At 35.5% G+C, this 21,748-nt stretch overlaps 1 protein-coding gene and 1 long non-coding RNA gene across 3 annotated transcripts in view; one reads left to right on the top strand and one right to left on the bottom strand.

Moving 5' to 3' along the window:
- Positions 1–13,009, top strand: part of LARP1B (La ribonucleoprotein 1B) — an 85,085-nt gene extending 72,076 nt beyond the window's left edge. For both annotated transcript variants that reach the window (XM_074272857.1, XM_074272856.1), the window contains 5 exons: positions 6,090–6,250; positions 6,953–7,097; positions 9,166–9,275; positions 9,642–9,769; positions 11,041–13,009. In XM_074272857.1, coding sequence (XP_074128958.1) covers positions 6,090–6,250; positions 6,953–7,097; positions 9,166–9,275; positions 9,642–9,769; positions 11,041–11,289 — 793 coding nt within the window. In that variant the 3' untranslated portion in view covers positions 11,290–13,009. The remainder of the gene's footprint in view (positions 1–6,089; positions 6,251–6,952; positions 7,098–9,165; positions 9,276–9,641; positions 9,770–11,040) is intronic.
- LOC141545676 (uncharacterized) overlaps positions 1–21,748 on the bottom strand; it is a 76,884-nt gene that overhangs the window by 52,580 nt on the left and 2,556 nt on the right. Inside the window, exon 2 of the long non-coding RNA XR_012483109.1 lies at positions 8,884–8,961. This is a non-coding gene — a long non-coding RNA (uncharacterized LOC141545676). The remainder of the gene's footprint in view (positions 1–8,883; positions 8,962–21,748) is intronic.

The following is a 21,748-nucleotide window of genomic DNA, read 5'->3' as shown; positions in this document are numbered from 1 at the left end:
CTGATTTTATTCTTGTGAAAAGTGTTTTGTAGTTTTGCTCTTATAGTTCCTGACTTTCCCTTGGTAGATAGATTCCCAAATACCTTATACTATTGACAGTTATTTTAAACGGAATTTCTCTTTGTAGCTCTCTTAGCAAGGGTTTTAATCACAGGTCATTGAAGTGTGGGAGGTGGTGGATTGCTCTTCTTCACTCATCATCATCATCACATGTACATTTTTTTTTTTAGTATATATGAAAAAATAAGAAAGTTCTTTAGCATTAATGTAAAAAGGACCGAGCAATTTCTATATATAATGTAGGTTTTGTAGTGTTTGATGATAAGGGCTTCTAGTCCTTTTCTTTTTTCTTCTTTTTGTTTTTTTATTAGTTTTTAATCGATGTTTTCCATTTCTTATATCCCATTATATTCCATCTTCTCATCCTTTTCTACAAATAATTTCCTCTCCCTGATTACCTTTGTGACTTATACTGCTTTCCCTGGGTTAGAGAAAAACACTTCTTAGAACTTTCTTTCAGACATACATATTAGTGACTTCAAAATATCCTTATTGAGTTCAGCTTAGCATTGTTGAGTATGTTCTGAGAACTTTTCTGTGTGGATTGAGGTTCACTTAATCGATAAGCATTTATTAAATTCCAGGCACTGTTAGGAATAGAGAAAGAAAATCTCTACTCTCAAGGAGTTTTAGTGATAGGCCCCATGCAGAGGTATGGAGGCCAAAGATGGATTGGTACACACAAGGGAAGGGAGAAGCCATCTTTGTAGACTGTAGAAGGGAAGAAGAATGTAATTAGGCAGAGGTCAGGTTTTGAGGAGTTTTTATTCAAAGCTAAGGAGCAGTTTACAGTCTCTTTTAGAGGCATAAAGACCGTTAGTGATTTGTTGAAAAAACATGTTTGGTAGCTGATTGAAGGATAATTTGGACAGGCAGATTTCATAGAAGTACAACATTTGTGAGTTCAAAAGGACCTCAGCAGTCCATCCAATCCACACATAAAAAAAGGAATGTTTACATAATGGCCCCCAAAATCATCATCCAGCTTTTGCTTGAAGACTTCCCAAGAGAGGGAGAACATATTTTTCATATCTCTATTCATTCATCCATCTATCTTTATTTATTTCATATTATAGCTCAAGAAGGCTCTGATACCTTTGGCCTCTTCCTCTCTTCCCCCTGGAATATCTCCAGCTCCTGGCTCCTTCCTTTCTCTCTTCAAATATGTCTTTATCCTTAAGAAACAAAAAATTTAAAAATGCCCTTTTTCTGAGTTCCAGTTTTCTATTTCCAGTTCCCTATTTGGATATTTCAAACTGAAATAACTTTGACCTCTCTGGCTGAGCATGTATGTCCTAAACAACTCATTAACTGTGCCTCCCAAAACATGGCTTTTCCCAACTAACCTATTGTTGATGAAGAAACCAGCCTGCTCTAGATCAGCCGTGATTGCAGTTATTTCCTTTTCTCCTGGAGCCCCTCATTTCCTTTGTGACTCAAGTTTTCTCCGGAGTCTTTGCTAATTTTACTTAGCTTCTAAAGCCATCACCCCATGAACTCTCATATTGTCTGAGTGCAAATGAACACAGTTATGTGTACACAGATTCTTTTGATCTCTGTCTCTCGCTCCTTTTCTCCTTTATGCTAGAATATAGACTTGCAGGAGATAGTATGGCTTGTGTCATTTCATATTTTCAGCTCCTAAGCAAAGTACCTGTCATAATGATAAGTAGTTATTTAAAAACCTGCCTCTGCTCAGAGAATCCTAGTGAACTTCCTTCATTAGCTTCTAGGGCAGGACAGGATTCAGCTTCAAAGGCCTTCTCTTCAAAGTGCTTCTTTAGACTCTCCAGACTGCGTACTCTTTATAGATGGAAAGTGTGAATAAGCTGCTTCTTGCTGCTCTTGCTCTTTCTGCTTTCAGGCCATGACATTTTAGCACCTGTTCCACAAATGCTCTCTTTGGCAATTCCTAGTTCCCTCCAGGCCTGTAATACTGACTCTTCTGATATTATTGGTGCTGTTTATTCCCCCTCTCTCTTGAAATCACTTCATATTTACTTTGTGTACAGTTCATATTCACAATGGTGCATCTCCTCACAATCTAAATGCATTGAGAGCAGGAGATGTCATTTTTTTGTCTTTGTATTCTTGACACTTAGCCCATCTGGGAGCACAGCTTCATAATGCCTGCTGACCAATTGATTGGTTGTTAGAACTGTCAGATGCTTTTTCAGAATTGCTTTAACAAATTTTCCATTTAAAGTACATCTTTATGTTCTTTTGGAGGAGCTAAGTACTTGGATAATTCCAAGAATCTGAATATTCTTTTAGAACATTTAGGAATATATTAGTAAAAAATGCTTCAATTTTTAGTCTTTAAAACTAAAACTTCTGATTAACAGGGTTTTGTGCTTTTTGTTTCCTTTTTTTTTTTATCAATTACATATCTCAACAGATTCTTGACATTCATTTTTAAAAGTTTTGAGTCCCAAAATCTACTCTTTCCACAACCCTCACATTGAAGGGGCAGATAATTTGATAATAGATTATACATTGGTAATCATGCAAAACATTTTCATATTAGCCATGTTTCCAAAGAAAATGTAGATTTAAAAAAAAAAAGGATCAAAGATAATAAAGTTTTAAAAATATATACTTCAGTCTGCATTCAAATATCAGGTCTTTACGGTGGATAGTATTTTTCATTATAATCTTTCAGAATTTTCTTGGATTATTGTATTGCTAAAAATAGCTAAGTCATTCACAGTTGATTATTGTACAATATTTGCTGTTATTTTGTATGATGCTTTCTTGGGTCTGTGCTGTATCAGCTCAGGTTTTTCAGAAACCATCCTGCATGCCATTTCTTATAGCTTAGTACTATTCCATCACAATCTTATACCTACCACAACTTGTTCACCCATTCCTCACTTGATGGATATCTCCTTGATTTCCAATTCTTTGTTTCCACAAAAAGCTGCTATATTTTTGCATAGCTAGGTCCTTATCTTTGGTCTCTTTGGGCTATAGATCTATCAGTATTATGTCATATGTGTGTGTGTGTATGTATGTATATATATATATCACCCGAGGCTGGGGTTAAGTGACTTGCCCAGGGTCACACGGCTAGGAAGTGTTAAGTGTTTGAGATCAGATTTGAACTCAGGTTCTCCTGAATTCAGGGCTGGTGCTCTATCCACCGCGCCACCTAGTTGCCCCCTAGGTGCCCCCTATGCCATATATTTTTAAAGTACATTTTTATTTCTGTCTTTTGCTTTTTACATTATCTGCATTACTCTCATAATCTTCTGCATCCCTGTCCTGGAGAGCTGAACTGTATAACAGTATTCTCATATTTAAAAAAAAAAAAGTTTCTTGACATTTCAATCTCAGTAATCTTAGTAATGTATACACACATATATGCATGTTGAGTATCATGTATACATTATCTATCACATTATATATATGTACATATATATATGAAAATATAGAAAATAAATTGTTAATTAATAACTCATTCATATTGTAGTTTCTCAAAGTAGATCTCTTAGCATCTCAGAATTTTAGACTTTCTCTGTTGGGTCACGAGAAAACTTTAAGTTCAGGAGTCCTATATCTTGTGTCCTAAACCCCCTTTGAAGGCTGTTGATTTAGTTCTCTGAATACTATTTTTAAATCTATCCAGTAAAACAATTAGGATTTAAGAGAAAACCAATTATATTGAAATATGCTTATCAAAACTTTTTTGAAAACACCCTCACAGACTCCAGGTTAAAACTCTCTCCCTACTTCTCCATCTCCTTTCCCCCATTTTAATCGAGTCCTTTCTTTTTGTAAGAACCAACTGAAATTTACCTACTGCTTACTCTAATGATAATAAAGATTTATGTGACCTTTTAAGTAAATTTATGTGATTTGTGGAACATGGAGACATAATCTTATAAAGAAGTAAATGGGTGATGAATTACAACATGCTTTCTTTCCTTGGCCATGCATACACATATATATGATATATACACATATATGATATATGTGATATTTAACATAATCTCAAATGCAGAGTGGTGTCCCAAAAGTCTTAGTGCCATTGATAGCTTAAAAGTGTCCTCAGACTTTTTTGGATGCGCTTGGAGTAATGAATGTCTTCTGTCCTTTACTAACGAGTTTGCTAGTCTCTGGATGGCCTTTACGCTTAAAGTCAGTTTTTGAAAGAATGGAGCTCTGAGCCACAGATGCTCGGGCTGCACCTAAAATTTTCCTGTGCAATATAAGCATGTTGCTCCAGATATTAATGCAGGTTTTTTTATTGGGTTCCTAACAGGACATTCTTATACATATTTCATTGAATTAGCAGAAAGCCAGTGCTTGCTGCTTTTGAACCCTCTCCATTTTATAGTAAAAGTGGATTGTTTGTAAATATGACAAGACTCCAGGATAGAGGACAAGAGCTGATCACAGCTAGCAAAACTTGGGTTTGAAGTGTCCTGCCTATGAAAACCCATAGTGGCTTGTGAGAGAAAGGCAAGTCAATTTAATCTCTCAGTGTTAATGTAATTAACTTTCTAGGACTGTGAAGTGCAAAGAAAGTGCCCAGTCTTTGTGGTGTAGAGGACATAATCCTTACTTGAAGCTGCATATGCCATTGCAATTCATGGCTGGATGCTACTCTCTTGACTCTAGCTTCCTAAAATCCCTACAGCTTTTGGCTCCTCTCCCTCCCACTTCTTGGCCTTGCCTTTACTTTTATTTATTTATTTGCTGAGACAGTTGGGGTTAAGTGACTTCCCCAGAGTCACACAGCTAGGAAGTGTTAAGTGTCTGAGGTCAAATTTGAACTCAGGTCCTCCTGACTTCAGGGCTGTTGCTCTATCCACTGGGCCACCTAGCTGCCCCTTGCTTTTATTTTTTACTTAACAGCAACAACACAAGAGAGTGAGAATGCTTTTTTATTTTTTTTTTTATTTTATTATTTTATTTTTTTCTTGAATGCTTTGAATTTTGTATTTCTACTACCTGCATGATGTCTGATTATAAAAAAATAATGATTATTTGGTGACTAGAAGTTTTACTATTGCTGGAATTTCTTAACAAGCTTTGCCTTAATCAAATTTGTGCTTTAAAATTTAATTTGATTGATGCTTAATATGTCAAACCACCAGGAGACTGCCAGTGTGAAATTTAGTTATGTTTCATATAGCTGCTGAATAGTTACTCTTCATATCCCTCTAAGGTACTTGCTTCTAATTTGTTTTTTTCTGTGATTTAAACAGAAAAAGAGCCATTTTAATAGCATGCTTTTCTACTAACAAAATGTGTTAGGTGTGTGGAAATGTTTGTTAAGCATTTGTAAGTAGTTTTATGTGACTGGTAAGCAAAGCTTATAGTCCCAGAATTTTTAGCCAGGTACATGAGCTAATCCTTAGGCTCATGTTAATTGTCAATGGTGTCTCTTTGGGAAGCAAAAACAAGGAATAAAGATGCATGCAACATCTTCATTTCCTGATAAGACACACCATTATGTGTGTTAATGATAGGAAGATGCAAATTAGAGAAGCCCCTTGGACCTGAAATTTGGGGTACTTGCTTGCTGCTTGCTTATCCCAGACTCCTTTCAGAAATGATGTCTTTTCTATTCTTGAACATAATCTCTTTTACCTATGCCTTGGACCCTGTAACCTTGGTCTCCCCACTTTTTTCTTCTTTGGCATCATTAACTACTCTTGTTTTAAAGGTAAGTAATATAAATGAAAGTTTATTTTAGTTTAAAAAAATCGATGCAGCTGAAGGTGAACAGGGCCATTTACTTCTGATTATTTTGATCATTACTTCAGTTTTTAATTTATAACTTAACTTTCTGGTTTTTATGTTTTTGATTATATATAATACAGGTTTCAACTGCTACAAATTTTTTATGGCATAGTAAATTAATTTTTTAAAAAAAATTAAGGTTAGTTTAGAAGAATTCAAACGGTGATAAAACAGTGCAACTTGGTTTTGCTTGTTTATTTCTTTGTGCAGCATGCGGTGGGAGAGAAATGTAACCAAAGCTTTCCAATTAAGTTTTTTTTGTTTTTATTTTCAAACAGTAGTTCAAATGCTTCACCCTCAGAAGGTGCACCACTGGTAGGAAGCTATGGATGTACCCCTCATTCTCTCCCAAAATTCCAGCATCCTTCTCATGAACTTTTGAAGGAAAATGGCTTTACTCAACAAGTATATCATAAATATCGTCGAAGGTGCCTAAATGGTAAGGTTCCTATCAGTTGCCTATAGTTAAAGATTGTTAAGTGAAAATTTTTTCTATTAATAGTATTTTTAAAACTATGGGGCAGCTAGGTGGCACAGTGGATAGAGTACCAGCCCTGAATTCAGGAGGACCTGAGTTCAAATGTGGTTTCAGACACTTAACACTTTCTAGCTGTGTGACCCTGGGCAAGTCACTTAACCCCAGCCTCAGGGGGAAAAAAACCACAAAACTATGAAATTTCTATTGTTAGAATTCTTTTTCTTTCATTTTAATAAAATTATATCATGCTAGCACTAGGTTTTTGGAGGTCAGCTACTAATAATTATAAGTCATAATTATTAATCCTTTCTGTAAAAATCTAAACTTTTATTTATCTTTAAGTTTCTCTATAGCATTTGAAAGTTAAAATCATTAATCAAATGAACCTTTTTTCATTCTTAAGCTTAAATTTTAGCAATAAATTTAGAGTTCTGGAAAATTTTTTTGGATTTCTTCAGTAGTTTGAAGTGTTTTTAAAAAAATTAATTAAGGTTTATGATTTAACCCTTTTGATTTAACTAATTTTTAAAACATTAGTTTTCTTGATTTAGGTTAGTGGGTTATACATATATGTGTGTGTGTGTGTGTGTGTGTGTGTGTGTGTGTGTGTATATGTTTATATATATTTATGTAAACTTATTTTTGTCATTTAAATTTTTCCAGAGAGAAAACGCTTGGGAATTGGCCAGTCCCAAGAAATGAATACCCTCTTTCGTTTCTGGTCCTTTTTTCTCAGAGACCACTTCAATAAGAAAATGTACGAGGAATTTAGACAACTTGCTTGGGATGATGCAAAAGAAAACTACAGGTCAGATGGTTTCCACAAAATGTTGTTTTGAATTTTTCATTTCATGTAGAAGATGACTTCTTCAGATAATGCTGATGTATTCTGAATAAACTTAACATCATTCTTAAAAGAGGCCTTATTGAAGCATCTTCATTCCCAGATGCCTTCTTTAATAATGGCTAGTGTTTTATTTAAAACTTATCAGGAAAAATCAAGTAGATTCACATGTAGTTAGATGAAATTATGTCTGATGTATATATGCATGTGGTGGTTTTTTTTTTTTTTTTTTTTGTCTTCTCCTGCAGCAGAAGTTCAGGCCCTCAGACCTTTACAGTGGATATGGAGGGAAAGAAAGGGAATAATATTCATTTATCAGGTGTCTGCCTGTTGTATGCCTGGCATGGTGCTAAGTGCTATTCAGCTAGTATCTCAGTTGTTTCAACTACTCTGGAGGGCAGATGTGCTATTTTGATCCTCACTTTACAGTCAAGAAAAATGAGTCAGGCAGCAATGAACCAACTTGTTGTGGCCTTTGGGCTTTGCCTTCTCTCTATCCCATACTTTTCTTTGCTGCTTACAATAGAGTTTAGCCTGATATAGGAGAAGAACAATACCTTAATTTTTACTAACCTGGCTCTTCCATTACTCCCCAACATTCTTGGATCCAGGCTTGCATGCACAGGGAAAAGCCAGAATATAACTTGCCTGCCATCCTCCTATAAGTCACTCTCAAAGTCTCAGCCAAGAATAGGAATGAGAACTCTATTCTGTATACAGTGGCTTTTGTCCCAGCTAATTCTCAGACTGTGGTGTAACTAGGCCTACTGGCTGACCTGAAGGAAAGTGAGAGGAGACACACTACATGAGCCTTCACATGCCCAGTGAGGTGGTCTCTGATGTTGGAACGTTGTGTGCTTCTGCACACACAAAAACAAATATCATTTCACCTTGTTTCATTCCTCTTCACACTTCACTTCCTAAATAATACCATGATGGGTGTTTCTGTGTTGCTGTGTTCTAGACCAAGGATTTTTAAACTTTTCCCACTCATGATCCCTTTTCACCAGATAATCCCAGGTATATAGATATACAAATCAAAAATTTGCTGATAAAAAATTATAATTGCGCAATCCTCACATTCAGTTATATGACCCCATCTTGGTTTACGACCTACAGTTTAAGAAATTTTGTTTTAGACTTATTTGGGAGTGATACTAGCTATAGTAGATCAGATACATTCATTCATGTCACTTCATGTTCTCTGTCACTTCCTGCAGTAGCCTGGTTCAGTCAGCCTTTGTGAAAGACAAAACCCAAATAAGAATAGTTCTTGAATCGAGAAGCTTCAGTCAACAGCTAATGTGAAGAATTTAGTTGTGTAATTATAGAAAGTAAACTAGTATGCCGAGTCCTAGTTCATATAGCTCCTCAGTGTTCCTAGAACATTACAAAGACATGAGCATTTCCTATTGTCAACTTTTGCCTTCTCTTCCTAGGGAAGAAGCATGACTTTCTCATTTCCTTTCAGGAAGGAGGGGCTATTTGGAGTTCAGTGACAGACTATGCAGGATAGTGTGTGCAAGGGTGGTATAGGCAGGGCATATAGCTGTATATGGAGGCCAGAACTTTGCTTCTCATTCCCTAGAAGAAGAGACAGTTGTCCCCACACACCTTGTATTTCAGTGTAATACAGAGTTACAAATTAAATAACAAAATTATGTAGAAACTAACTTTAGATTTCATGATAGTAGCCTCAAGTCACATATTCCTTTTCCATTCTCCTGTTGAAAAATCCAGCCATGCCTACCTATTCTTGATGACTCTTGTCTTTGTGTCCTCCCTTTAGTTCACCTGGCATCTGGAGGAGTACAGGGGAGTACTTGAGCTACAAATACAAAGGAAAATATTGTATAGAAATTTACATTCCAAAAATCAGCTATGCTAATAGCTGCTTCATCCTTTTACTTGGATTATCATCATTAGTGCTCCTCTTCATTTGTTGTAAATTAGTGAGTTGATTATATTATCATTGAAAAAAACAGATTCAACAATTGAATGTTTATCTCTCACCTTCCTCATCCCCTTTCAGATATGGGTTAGAATGTCTGTTCAGGTTTTATAGTTATGGACTGGAAAAAAAATTCAGACAAGAGATCTTCAAGGATTTCCAAGAAGAAACCAAAAAAGATTATGAATCAGGTATGAAAGCTTATTTTCTCATATTTGAAATTTGGGGGCTGATCCTAGTAATGAATAGTTAGAGTAATAATTTTTTAGGAGCATGAAAATCCAGGACTTCTTGGGTTGAGTTTGATAAAGGCTAGAAAAGCCATGTGAAGGTCTTTCTCATGTAATTGCCTTCCTGAGTTGCTGGAAAATGACAAATGCTGTTGATAATGAGGCAGGGTGATGTTGGTTGGAATGTTATAGCCACTCCTTGAGTGAAGCACATGGACATTTTTGAAGTTGTGTTATCAAGATGTTATTAATATGTTCAATATGTTAATCATAGCATCTGGTCCAGTATAGTAAGTGTAATTTTTGTGTATATTGTTCTGTTAACAGGTCAGCTGTATGGACTAGAAAAGTTTTGGGCTTATCTAAAATATTCCCAATCTAAGACTCAATCTATTGACCCAAAACTTCAGGAATACCTCTGTAGTTTTAAGAGGTTAGAAGACTTCCGAGTTGATGTAAGTTTTAAAATCCTTCTCTGTAATCTTTTATTACATTTGTTTTTTAGTCTGATGAGGATTGTCAGCAACTTCCTTAAACTTTTATGTTCTCCTCAATTTCCTCAATGAAGTTGTGATAGACTGTCCTTTTATATAAAGATGGGTGGCTATTGTACTCTGGGCTCTGCTCAAAAACAGAAGCCATTATCCTAAAGCAAAATGTTTTTAAACTATAGTATTTCATGCTTTCTCTTTTTACTTAATCAGTAATATTTTACATGTTTGAACAACATGTCTTTTTTTTGATTATCTTTAGCACCAATAGGAAAACATTTAAAAAATTTTAATCTTATTGAATCCTTTCCTAAGGGCTGTCTAGGCCAGTGGTTCTTAAACTTTTAGGGTGGAAACCTTTTTGGGTTTCCATAATATCTGTTCTTTTTTTTTAACCTTCCAAAAGCCCACCAGAAAGTTATTTAGAAACTGACAGTTGTGATGTCCATTATTACTTCTTTGGAGCTTTCTCCAGACTTCCCCGAGATACTTGGACAACTCCCAAGTTTGAAACACTTGTGTGATGGTCCATGTCATGATTGGGGGGGAACAAAGCTTTGTGGAGATCAACGGCATGACTCCATCATATAGAGGAGGGATGTGGAAAAATTATGGGATAAGCAAAAGAGAAGGGAGAGAGATAAAACTTGAGGTATCCCATGCTCGCAGAGATTTGGAAAAAAGAGGAGAGAGGAGGCAAACTTTTGGGGGTCTCTTTTTTAAATCTGTACTTAATGACCTTGAGGTGGAATTGTTTGATAGGTCCATCCATGACTATGTTCCTTGGGGAGTACCCTTCTCTGGGATAGGTAGTAAAGCCATTTTTCTCAAGTAGCCTAGTCAGCAAGTGTTTTTGCAAAGCTGTAGTCCTGGCAATTCCTTTTAAATGTGAGCCAGGAACTTATGTCTTCTCTTAAACATTATTGTTAGAGAAAAGGGAAGGGAGGCAGGGTGTGACTTAAAACAAAATAAATTGTTAGTCTCACAGTCCAAATTCCAGAGACCCTAAAAAATTTGTTAGCAAAATCATTGGGGTTTTAATTGTTTTAGAGGTCTGGAGTTCTAAGAAGGCAAAGAGACTTGTTAGGACTATAAACAAATTACTAGAAAATAGTAGAACCTGATTTAGAAATCAGATTCCTCTTGCCCCCAAGACCATGATTCTTTGACCTTTTTAGGTTGCCAGAATCCACATCTCTGGTTATTTAAACCATATTCCCTTTGTTCATACACAGCCTCCTATTAGTGAGGAATTTGGGAGGAAAAGACATTCTTCAGCTTCTACTGGTGAGGAAAGTAGTCGCCGTAGACCTCCGTCCAATTCTTCTTCAAAGCCACTCAATGCTGCCAAATCTCCTGCTACCCACCAGCCTCAGGTCCCAATAAACTCTCCCCGAAGGAACGCTTCACAGGAGTCCATTGACAATTTACCCCAGAATGGCGCTGCCTCAGAATCAACAGACGGCGAGATGCCCGAGAAATAGACTCTTGTGAAAGCTGTTTGCCCTTGAAATCAGCATTTACATCAGTATTTTATTTCAAGGATCTTTGGGGAAAATGTTTTCATGCTTGATTGTGGGGGTTGGAACAAAGAAAGGGGAGACAAAGGGTAGCATCTCCTAACACGAGAAATTCCAAACTTTTCCCCTAATTTCTAGTGAAATAGGTTAGGTTTGGGGACCTTCAATAGAGATCCTCTAGTAATGTCTTTTGGTTTCAGTATTTCTGTCTTAGAGCTATTGTTTACAAAAACTGCATTCCCTTATTACATGCAACAAAAAAAATTGGAATGCCTTACATTTCAGCTCATGCTTCTTAAAGAAGAGAGAGTTTGTTTTATTCACCTCAGCCATAGAGCTTTCTTCACCCATTTTCCCCATTATCAACTAATATTTGTACTTATCAGAGACAAAGGAAGATTACGTGTGTATATTTTAAATTCAGAAAGAGGATCTGAAGCAATATGTTCACTCCCAGATATATAAATATTAAAGGAAACCTTTTTTACACAAGTGACAGTACATGGGAGGACCTGCAGTTACATTGAAGTGTACGCACTTTGGGTGCTGGGCTTTTGCTTTTTGGTGTGTATGTTTTTGGGGTGGGGGTGGGAAACTCATATTCAGGATCTCCATAGTTAGTGTTGTGTTGGGTATGAAGTTGACATCTATCTGCTGGTTAAGTTTTAGGAGAGATTTGCTTTTTAAATTGATTCTTATATATGAACTTGAGCAAGTAATTGAAAACTGGGTTAGGGCTGATTTGAGTATTGTCCTAAATTCATTAAATCTTGCACTACTTTATAAATACATCTGCTGTTTATACATTTGCAGGTGGGTAATACGACAGTCAGATTATCCTCAATTTAAGAGGTATTTTGTTTTTCCATTTTGTTTCTTTTAATCCTTATTTTGTGCTCATAAAGTGTTTACAAGAGAGTTATAGCAGATTGATTTCTAATTTTTTTCTTTTTTTTTCTTTTTTTTCCTTTTTTTTTTTTTATTTGCCATTTCAACTGATGTAAATGATAGTTTCAGTTTATTTTGTGGGAAATTAAAAAATAAAGCACTCATTCTGAATTGATTCTGAATTGATTTTTAATTTTTTTTTTCTGTTAAGAGGTATATTTATTTGAAAGCTGGAATTTAAAATTTTTGTTAAGGGGATAACTTTTCATTCTGTGAGAGTTAAATCTTAATGGCAACCTTGTGATAAATTCATTTTTACATTTAACAGTTTGATTCAAATACATTTTGGTGTTTTACAAGCAACTGGATGTCTAACACTGAATTCTTTATTGTCTCATGGGGTGTGGATTTTGTCTTTTTCTTGTCAGACAACATTGAAATGTGTTACACTCCCTTTGGGTGGTAGGTAAATAAGGGGGTGATTCATCAATGATGAATGTCCCTTAGTGTCCATTTTCAAAGATGACTTCAATGTGCTACCTTTCAGGGGCTAATTTTTGTAACTTGGTGCCTTCAAATAGGGGGAGATTGTCAACTAGTTTAACCTTTCAAAGAACAAATTATACCAGGAAATGGGTATCATACCATGCAGTTTTAGTGGGTTAGAATAATTCTCTCTTCCCCCTGCAACCCATTAGTATGTAAGCTCCTTGAGGGCAAGGACTGTCATTTTAAAATCTTTGTACTCCAGCTCCTAGCACATAGCTGGCACTTAATAAATGTTGGTTGAATCACACTGAATAGAATTATGAATGTATTTTTACTTTTGAAGTAGATGTGAAATTCTGACTCAAAAAAAAATAGCTGCATACAATTTTGTTTCAAAGTTTTTTTTTTTTTTTGAGAAGTGGCCTATTTTTAATACCAAAAATGGACTGACATTTGAAAAAAAAAATCATTGTTATTCATCTTTTGGTAAATAGATTTTTAAAACCCACATAAAATCTGAGATTATGCATGGAAATAATAATTAAAACTTGCAGTTAGAATGTTTATATACATATATATATATACATACAAACTAAAGATTTAAAATGTTCATTCAGGGAAATGTGTTCATATTTAGTTTATATCACTTAAGGTATAACTTATCAGAATTTTATAAAATTCATGTTTTGTTAGAGAAGTTTTTTCAAATTAAGCCCAGGTTACATTGATATTTATGAAAATTAAAATGTTTTTCTATTATTATGAAAATAGTTTTGACCGCAGGAGCCTCCCCCTAAAAAGGTGCATAGCTTTGGGAGAGGTCTTCTAGTTGATACAGTTATATGACTCCACTTTTTGTAGTATTAAATTTGCTCTTAAATTATCTAGAAAATTTGGCATATTGACCCATGTCCCCTCAAATATATAGCCGACTGAGATATTGATCTAACTAAATCCATGTTGTCAAGATATATTTGGGGACAAGTAAAGTCAACCAGTTTTCAAAAAATTCTGTGAAACTCTTCAGTGCCTTTTGCAAATTATCCAATTAGATCCAAAGAGGAATGCTTTTGGGAGGCAGGGGTACTCTGTAGCAGCTACCTCTTAACCATCTGCCAAATCTCAACATTAAAAAGCAATGGCTGTGATGTCTGCTTCACTAAAGCACTGGCACATTTGGCAATTAAAATAATTTGCTGTATTACTGAAATATTTTTAAATTGTAGATAGGGGATTTTGGCTAGACCTTTAGCTCTAAACTTCTTGAGATTTGGAGAAAATGGGGACTCCTAGAATCCCTTTGGATACTTTTAAAGGTAAGGTTGCTTATCTAGTTTCAGAAAAATAAACAGACATTGCTTATAAAGGAACTACCAAAGGCAAGTATGGGGAAGGAACTAACAAAAATCTTTGATCCACATGGATTATAGGTGAATTTTCCTCAAGCTTTTAAAGAACTAGTACCTATATTTTATTCTGTATGGGAATACTCCTTAATAAACTACTTATATGAATCAGAAAATCAGCACAACATACAGCAAAAACAGTAGTAGACTAATATTTGTGAAAGGAAATTTCATTGGTCTTAAATCCTGGTAATAAAGGCCACAGTGATATATCCAAAACATTTCTCACTGTAGTCCAGTTGGATTTATATCAGAGATGGATGGCAAGTAAATAATTCATCATTAAGCAATCATGTTAAAAAAAGCAAAAATGTGCAAAGCCCCACGAGTAGGTGTAGAAAATGATCTTTTGAAAAAGTATACACTACTGAGAGTAAAATCAAAGTTTAGTTATCGAAAGAATTGGTAACAAATTTAAAACCAAATCCAGAGGTGGAGGGATGTGTTGGGAAAAGGTGATGTAAAGACAAATGACACTTTTTTCTTTAAAATACTAAGGAAAAAACAAGGGTCATAGGATGGTGAGTTTTCACACTTGATTTCAAACTTTAAAATGACCTTTTCCGAATTTAAAGCAGTCTTTAGATTTGTAGTAGTCCACATATGTATAGTCCATATAAGACCTGTTCTGTACTAGGTATTCTACATATATTTCCCTTTATTGGTTTTCCTTTTCCTGTCCTTAAGTTTTGAAAAAGAATGTTCAACTTCTAAAAGTCCAGTTTTCTTGACTTATTGTACAAATGCATATATGTAATATCTTAAAAGTCTTAGTGTGATTTTACACTACAGCTTATACAAATCTTATGCTCAGATTTGTCAAGCATCCTCTATTTTGATAACTGAATATTAAAAAAGTAATGTTAACTCTAATGAAAACATTTCTCTACCTGCAAAATCTAAGGTAAAGTAGTAGAATTGTTCTCCTCAAAGTGGCCTTTCAACCTCCTGTTGATGCCCAGGTTTGGGTCCAGGTAACCTGAATACTTCTGAAAGTACTAAGAGGGGGTTAGAATGGAAGGATCCTTTTGGATCGCCATGGCCTGAATGCCCAGGGACTCGGAAAGGGGTGCTGAGCTTGAGTGTCTGGAGGAAGCATCAGATTTCACTTTTGACTGGAGCCGAGTGTTGACATTCTGTCCCAACTGAGAAGAGGGATAGGAGTACAGCAAATAGGCAACAAAAATAGAGGCTGCATCAGTACTGTGCTCTTAAGAAACGTGGGATGGAGAAGCCCAAGCAGTTACAGGAGCTGCTTGTTGGGGTGCAGGGTGGGAGGGAGGGGGGGAGGGAGGGAGTAAGCAAAACTAATAAAACACACTGAATCCGAGACAGTATTGTAATTGGGAAGAGCAATCCCACACCAAAAAATCAAGTCAATGTTTCAGAAATTTCACAGAATCAACATGGTCCCATGAGAAGACACCCATTTGTGGGATATACTGCACATATTTTCAGATTTTTCTTTTGAAATATTATAGAATGTCTATGGGAGGGAAATTTTAATGATGTTTAAAAAAAAAAAGCTAAAAATAAGTTAAACTACTTCTTTCTGGAACTTAGATGAACCCATTATCTTAGATACGATTGTACCTCTAAGATTGGAGGAGAGTTGTAGATTTTACTTCTACCTCTCTTTTTCCTCCTTGCCCCATATTATGTATGTTTTGAAAGAAAATGCCAGTGGTTGGCACAAGAATACACGAGTTTAAATTGGCTAGAAGACTCTTTGTTCAGTTTTTGAATTTGAGTCTGTGGCCTCCAAGCTGTATTGATTAACTATAAATTCCCTGAAATGGTAAAGGGATTCAGGTGGACCTGAGGGCTGATGATCCTAAATTAGAACCCACAGTTTACTGTAATCAAGTCCATTTAAATACATTAGATAAAAAAGGAAATCTGCCTTTCTGGAGAAATAAATGGATTGAGAGAATAGTGAAAGAAAGACTAGCCCTACTGTTTTTGCAGTTGGAAGGTGTGATGGCTTCTCATGACATCCTGATCTCTGCCACTTAGGTTAAGGGCCATGCCAGGCCATCTCCCAGATGAGGCCTTGCCTGAACTAAACTCCAGCTTTGGGTGCTTCCTCGTTCAAAATTACCTCATGCATTTTTTATATCTGCTTTTCTGTGTATGTTCCCAGGACCTAGTGCAGTGCCTGGTGCATAGTAGGCATTGAAAAAATTACTTAGTGAGGGGGGCTGAGCCAAGATGCTGGAGAAAAGCTAGGAACTCGAGCGCTCCCAAACAACTTTAATTAATGCCTCAAAACAGATTCTGGAGCAGCAGAACCCACCAAAGGACAGCATGAGACATTTTCCAGCCTGAGACAACTTAGGTCAGCAGGAGAGGTCTTTTTTACCAGGATGAGAGTGGTGTGTTGGCTATGTCCCAGCAGACCATCCAGAACTCAACCCACAAGGGGGATGATGGACACCTGGCCAGAAGAAGAGTCCCCTTGCTGTCATCGGGCACTGGACTCTGTTGCATTGCCCAGCTTTGGATCTGAGTTGCACCTCCAATGTAAGGAGGAACACAGCAGAGCTTGTGGCTTCAGGGGAGTGGGAACTCTGGTTCTGAGTATAATTCCAGGGCAGAAATGAGTGCTTATGGTCACACTAGGACTAGGAAAGTAGTAAATATGCCTCAGATCATACTGCCCTGCAAGAACTGAAAGCTCACAGATCCCCACTACTAGCTCGGTTTAAAAAAAAAAGACACAGAAAACCTAAAGCTGGGGGAGCAGTCTACCTTTATTTTATTTTATTTTTTTGTTGAAGGCCCATCTTTTTTATTGAAGCTTTTTATTTTTAAAAACACATGCATGGATAATTCAACATTAATCCTTGTAAAACCTTGTGTTCCAATTTTTTCTTCTTTTCCCTTATTCCCTCTCCTAGATAAGCCCAACTTTAATATAAAATGAAGTCAAGAAATAGGTGGGGGAAATGGGCAAACAGCACCACCAGCCAAAAGGTTCTGGTTATAGAAAGTTACTGTGGTGACAAGACAGCAGAACATACTCAGAAATTCTAAGACGGCAAAGTCAAAAACAGTTGCATTTAGAGCTTCAAAGAAAAGTGTGAATTGGTTTCGGGCCCAAAAAGAATTCCTAGAAGAGAGAAACAAGGATTTTAAAAATCAGAGATAGAGAAAAAACTGGGAGAAAAAATGATTGATATAAGAAAAGCATGAAAAAAGTTAACTCGGTTAGGAAGGCACAAAATACTTGGAGAAAACATTGTAAAAGCCCCAGAATAGGCCAGATGTTTAAAAAAAAAAAAAAAAGGCACAAAAATCTAAATGAAGAGAAGAACAACTTGAAAAGCCACATGGAAAAAAGATGCACAACAATTAATTGAAGAAAAAAACCTTAAAAACCAGAATTGGCCACCTAGATAAGGGAGGTATAAAAGCTCACTGAAGAAAATAATTCCTTAAAAATTAAAATTGAGAAGGAAATGTGAAATATCTTATTGAAAAAATAATTGACCTGGAAAAATAAATCAAAGAGAAATGAGAATTATTGGACACCTGAATGCCATGATCAAAAAAAGGAGCCTAGACATCATCCTTCAAGAAATAAGTAAAACTGCCCTGATAAAATAGAAGTTGAAAAAAAAAATACATTAATGACTTCCTGAAAGAAGTCCCCAAATGAAAACTTCCAGAAGTAGTATAGCCAAATCTCATAGCTTCCCAAGTCAAGTAGAAAAATATTGTAAGCAGCTAAAAAAACCCAAACAACAAAATTCAAATATGGAACCAAAATCAGAATAACACAAGTTCAGCAGCTTTGAAGGATCAGAGCATGGAATATGATATTCTGGATATGATATTTGGATTATAACTAAGATTCTCATACCCAACAAAACTGAGTATAATCCATAGAGAGGGGGAAGGGGGAGAAAAAGGGAAACAGAGGGAAGAATGAATATTCAATGAAATAGACTTTCAAGCTTTCCTGATGAAAAGATCAGGGCTAAATAGAAAATTTAACATTCAAATGCAAGATTTAAGAAAAGCATAAAAAATAAACAAGAATGAGAAATCTTAAGGGATTAAAAATGAAGCTATTTTCCTACATAGGAAAATTTTACTTGTAACTCTTAAAATCTTAATATTAGAGCAGTTAGGTTATAAAACTGTGCATACCCTTTGACCAAGAAATACCACTACTAGGTCTACATCCTAAAGAAAAAAAAGGGGAAAAGGACCTATATGTACAAAGTTATTTTTAGTAGTTTTTGTGGTAGCAAAGAATTGGAAATTAAGGGGAGGCCCATCAATTGGGGGATGGCTGGATAAATTATATTGCAAGATTGTGATGGGATACTATTGTGCAATAAGAAATAAGCAAGGTGCTCTCTGAAAAACCTGGGAAGACTTTTACATGGACTAATGCAAAGTGAAATGAACAGAGCCAGGAGAACATTGCACACAGTAACAATATTGTATAAATGATTAATTGTGAAAGACTTAAGCTACTCTGATCTGTTAGGATTCTTACAAGGTGCTAAGTCACTGGAATGGATATAGTTATCTAATTTAGCATAGTCCTTAACAGTTCTCTAGTTCAGTAATGTATTTACTAAAATTCCATGAGATTCAAACATTTAAGAGAGTGTACTTTTAAGGAGCTCCCACAAGCCCACTCTCTAGGAGGAGGTGTTCTGATTCATTCCATTTTCAACCTTTCTGCTGGCTTTGGATTCAGAGGGAGCTAGAGGAGCTGGAAGAGACAAAGGACTAGCAGCAAGAGCTCTCGGGAATCAAGGAGAGAGGAAGGCCTCCAGAAAACTAGCCGAGCCCCAAATGAAGGAGATAAGATTTGGAAAGAGACAGTAAAGAACTTGAACTCCTGGCTGCATTTTGGGATTTTTGAACTGAACTGAAACTATGGCTGCCTCCAGAAGCTCCCCAAGAAATCTGCTTCAAGAGAACGATTATATTTTAGAGAAACAGAACATCACACTGATCAATACAGTGATCCATGACAATTCTGAAAGCTAATATGAAAAATTATATCCAACTCCAGAGAAAGAACTGATGAAGTCTGAATGCAGATTGAAACGTACTTTTTTAAAAAAAACTTTGTTTTTTATATAAAAATACATTTTGCATGACTGCACATATATGCTTATCAAATTGCTTGCCTTCTCAATGAGAAGGGAAGAAAAAAAGGGAAAGGTAAAAACTTGGAACTCAAAAGTTGTTTTTTTTTTTTTTTAATGTTAAATGTTTTCACATGAAATTCGGGGGAATTGAAATACTAAATAAACCTCCCAAAATTGTTAATTGATTGAGAGTAAAAATAAAACATTTTGGTATATTTTTGTACCATTTTCATGAAACTAATGGATCCTACAGCTAGTCTCCTTTCTTCTCTGCTCTCAAGATTATTTTGCATTTTTATTTCTTCACGTTGCTGCTTGGCACGATGCTTAAACGTGTTAAAGACACATCTACTGACTGATCTTTGTCAGAGGTGTCAAACTCATAGGGCTTGCAAAACTACTGAACCATATTAAAAATAATAATAAAATTAAAAAACCATAAAAATAAAAAGTGGGAACTGTTCAATAAAATAAAAATAACAAAACGTAGATAATATTAATCTGCGGTACTTCTAAGGCAAAATAAGGATTTCAATTTGAATTTGACCTGATTGATCTTTCCTCTAACCCTTTGAGATGCTGCTATTACCCCTCTTTTATGAATGAAGAAACTGAGACTTCACGGGAGTTCTCAGGGAATGTCTTTCAGTAGGATTTGGACCCCCTTGATGTTTGGTTCAAAATCCCGGCAGTTAGGTGGTTCATGACGGGATGCTATTCTTGGACTTGGGAAGAGACCTGCTAACTGTGTGACCACTTGATCCCTACCTCAGTTTCCTTCTCTGTAAAATGGGGATAATATTAACTCCCATTTCTCAGGATTGATGAAAATGTCAAAAGGAAACACTTTGCCAGCCTTAAAGTGCAAATATTAACTATTATTTTTTTAAATTTCCCATTGATTATACACTGTTATTTCATCCCATAGAGTTAGAGCAGAAAGGCACTCAGGAAAGCATCTTGTACGCCATCTTTATTTTACAGGTGAAGGAACAATATCATTAAATGAATTACCCAAAGTCATAAAGATAAATGGGAGAGGTTGGATTTTTTAAAACTGATTCCAAATTTAGCTACCCCTACTACTCCATCATTTCTTGAAGCTCTTTTTAAGCTGTTATTTCATTGCATATTGTAAAGTTCCACAATGCTTTGCATGAAGTGTAGGGTTGGTTTTTTTTTTTTTTTAATGTTTATTAAATTAGATATAATTTCTAATGTGAATGACACTGGTGAGGATGTAACATGTCACACAGCCACTAGATGGCAGAGCCAGACAACTGTTGCTTAGTAAAAGCAGTATTTTTATGATTGATTGGTATGACGCCATCTTGTGATGTTGGCAGGTCACATGAGAAGAGGTTATGGAAGGGTAAGATAGATTTTTTTTAAAAAATATTGTTGTAGCCAGAAAATTCCTTATCCACCAGCCAACTTGAAGCCTAGTTTATTTATGTATTAAATCATTTGACAAACTGATTAAAAAACACAAAAATACAAATAATCTGGGAATAAAAATATATATACATCCAAATGAAACAGTACTCTCAACCCAAGAATGCTTGATTATGCTTATCATCCTTGTGCATACAACTAAACTTATAAATAATCTAGCCAGGTTATTCCTGTTTAGACTTCTGCTTTGTCACTTTAAGAATGAATGTCTATAACAGCATCCACTGTATTTTGTATGTGACTGACCCCTAAGTTAGTCACCCTCCTCCATCCCACTTCCACATTTATATTTCCTTGGGATCTTAGAAGCAACTTCTATCTTGTTACTAGTTAGGACTATTAGTAAATGGCACTAGTCTTTAAAACATGCATTTTTCTAGGCTTCATTTTATATTTGTTTCAAATGTGCATAGTTAATTTTTGCTTTCAGGGTAATCTCATGAAAATCCTGGCTGTTTTCTGCTATGGGGCATCTTTTTACTTAATTTCAAAGTATTTCACAAACATGAACTTTCCTAAGAACAGACAAGGCAAAGAGTCATACTAAACATGTATTTAAGTAGCTTGATCAAACCTGATTGCCAGGTTTAAGCAAATGGCTAAATAATATAGGAAACTTAGACTAAGATCATTATCCTAGTTCTTTGGGTTAAAACCAGAATCCCTTGCCTACTAAAGAGACTCAGTTATCATGGCTTTTCTGGCATTACAAAATTTGTTAGCAAAAGTATGTCATAAAGATCTAGGTCATGTGTTTGTAACCTATGGCATTCTGGTGAAGACTTTCTTAAGAAAAATGTTTTAAAAATCATAAATGAAGGAAATGTAGAATTTCATTTGAAGATTATTGAAAATAATAGATGTAGTTCTTTAACCACCAAGTTCATAGATACCCTCTGAAATTCGGCATTTGTGGAGTCCATGTTAACCTCTGTTCCAGATACAATTTCTGAATCTCTAAGAACCAAATGAAATACTAAAAAAAGGTCCTGGTACTTTTAAAAAATAATTGAAAAATATCTTTTTATGAGGTGTTTCTCTCTATGGAGTCAGGGAGAGGTTATGGTT

Source organism: Sminthopsis crassicaudata, chromosome 6 (genome assembly GCF_048593235.1).
Source record: "Sminthopsis crassicaudata isolate SCR6 chromosome 6, ASM4859323v1, whole genome shotgun sequence".
Classification (NCBI taxonomy): domain Eukaryota; kingdom Metazoa; phylum Chordata; class Mammalia; order Dasyuromorphia; family Dasyuridae; genus Sminthopsis; species Sminthopsis crassicaudata.
Note: the sequence above shows the minus strand (reverse complement) of the source record. Positions and strands in the feature narration are given on the sequence as shown.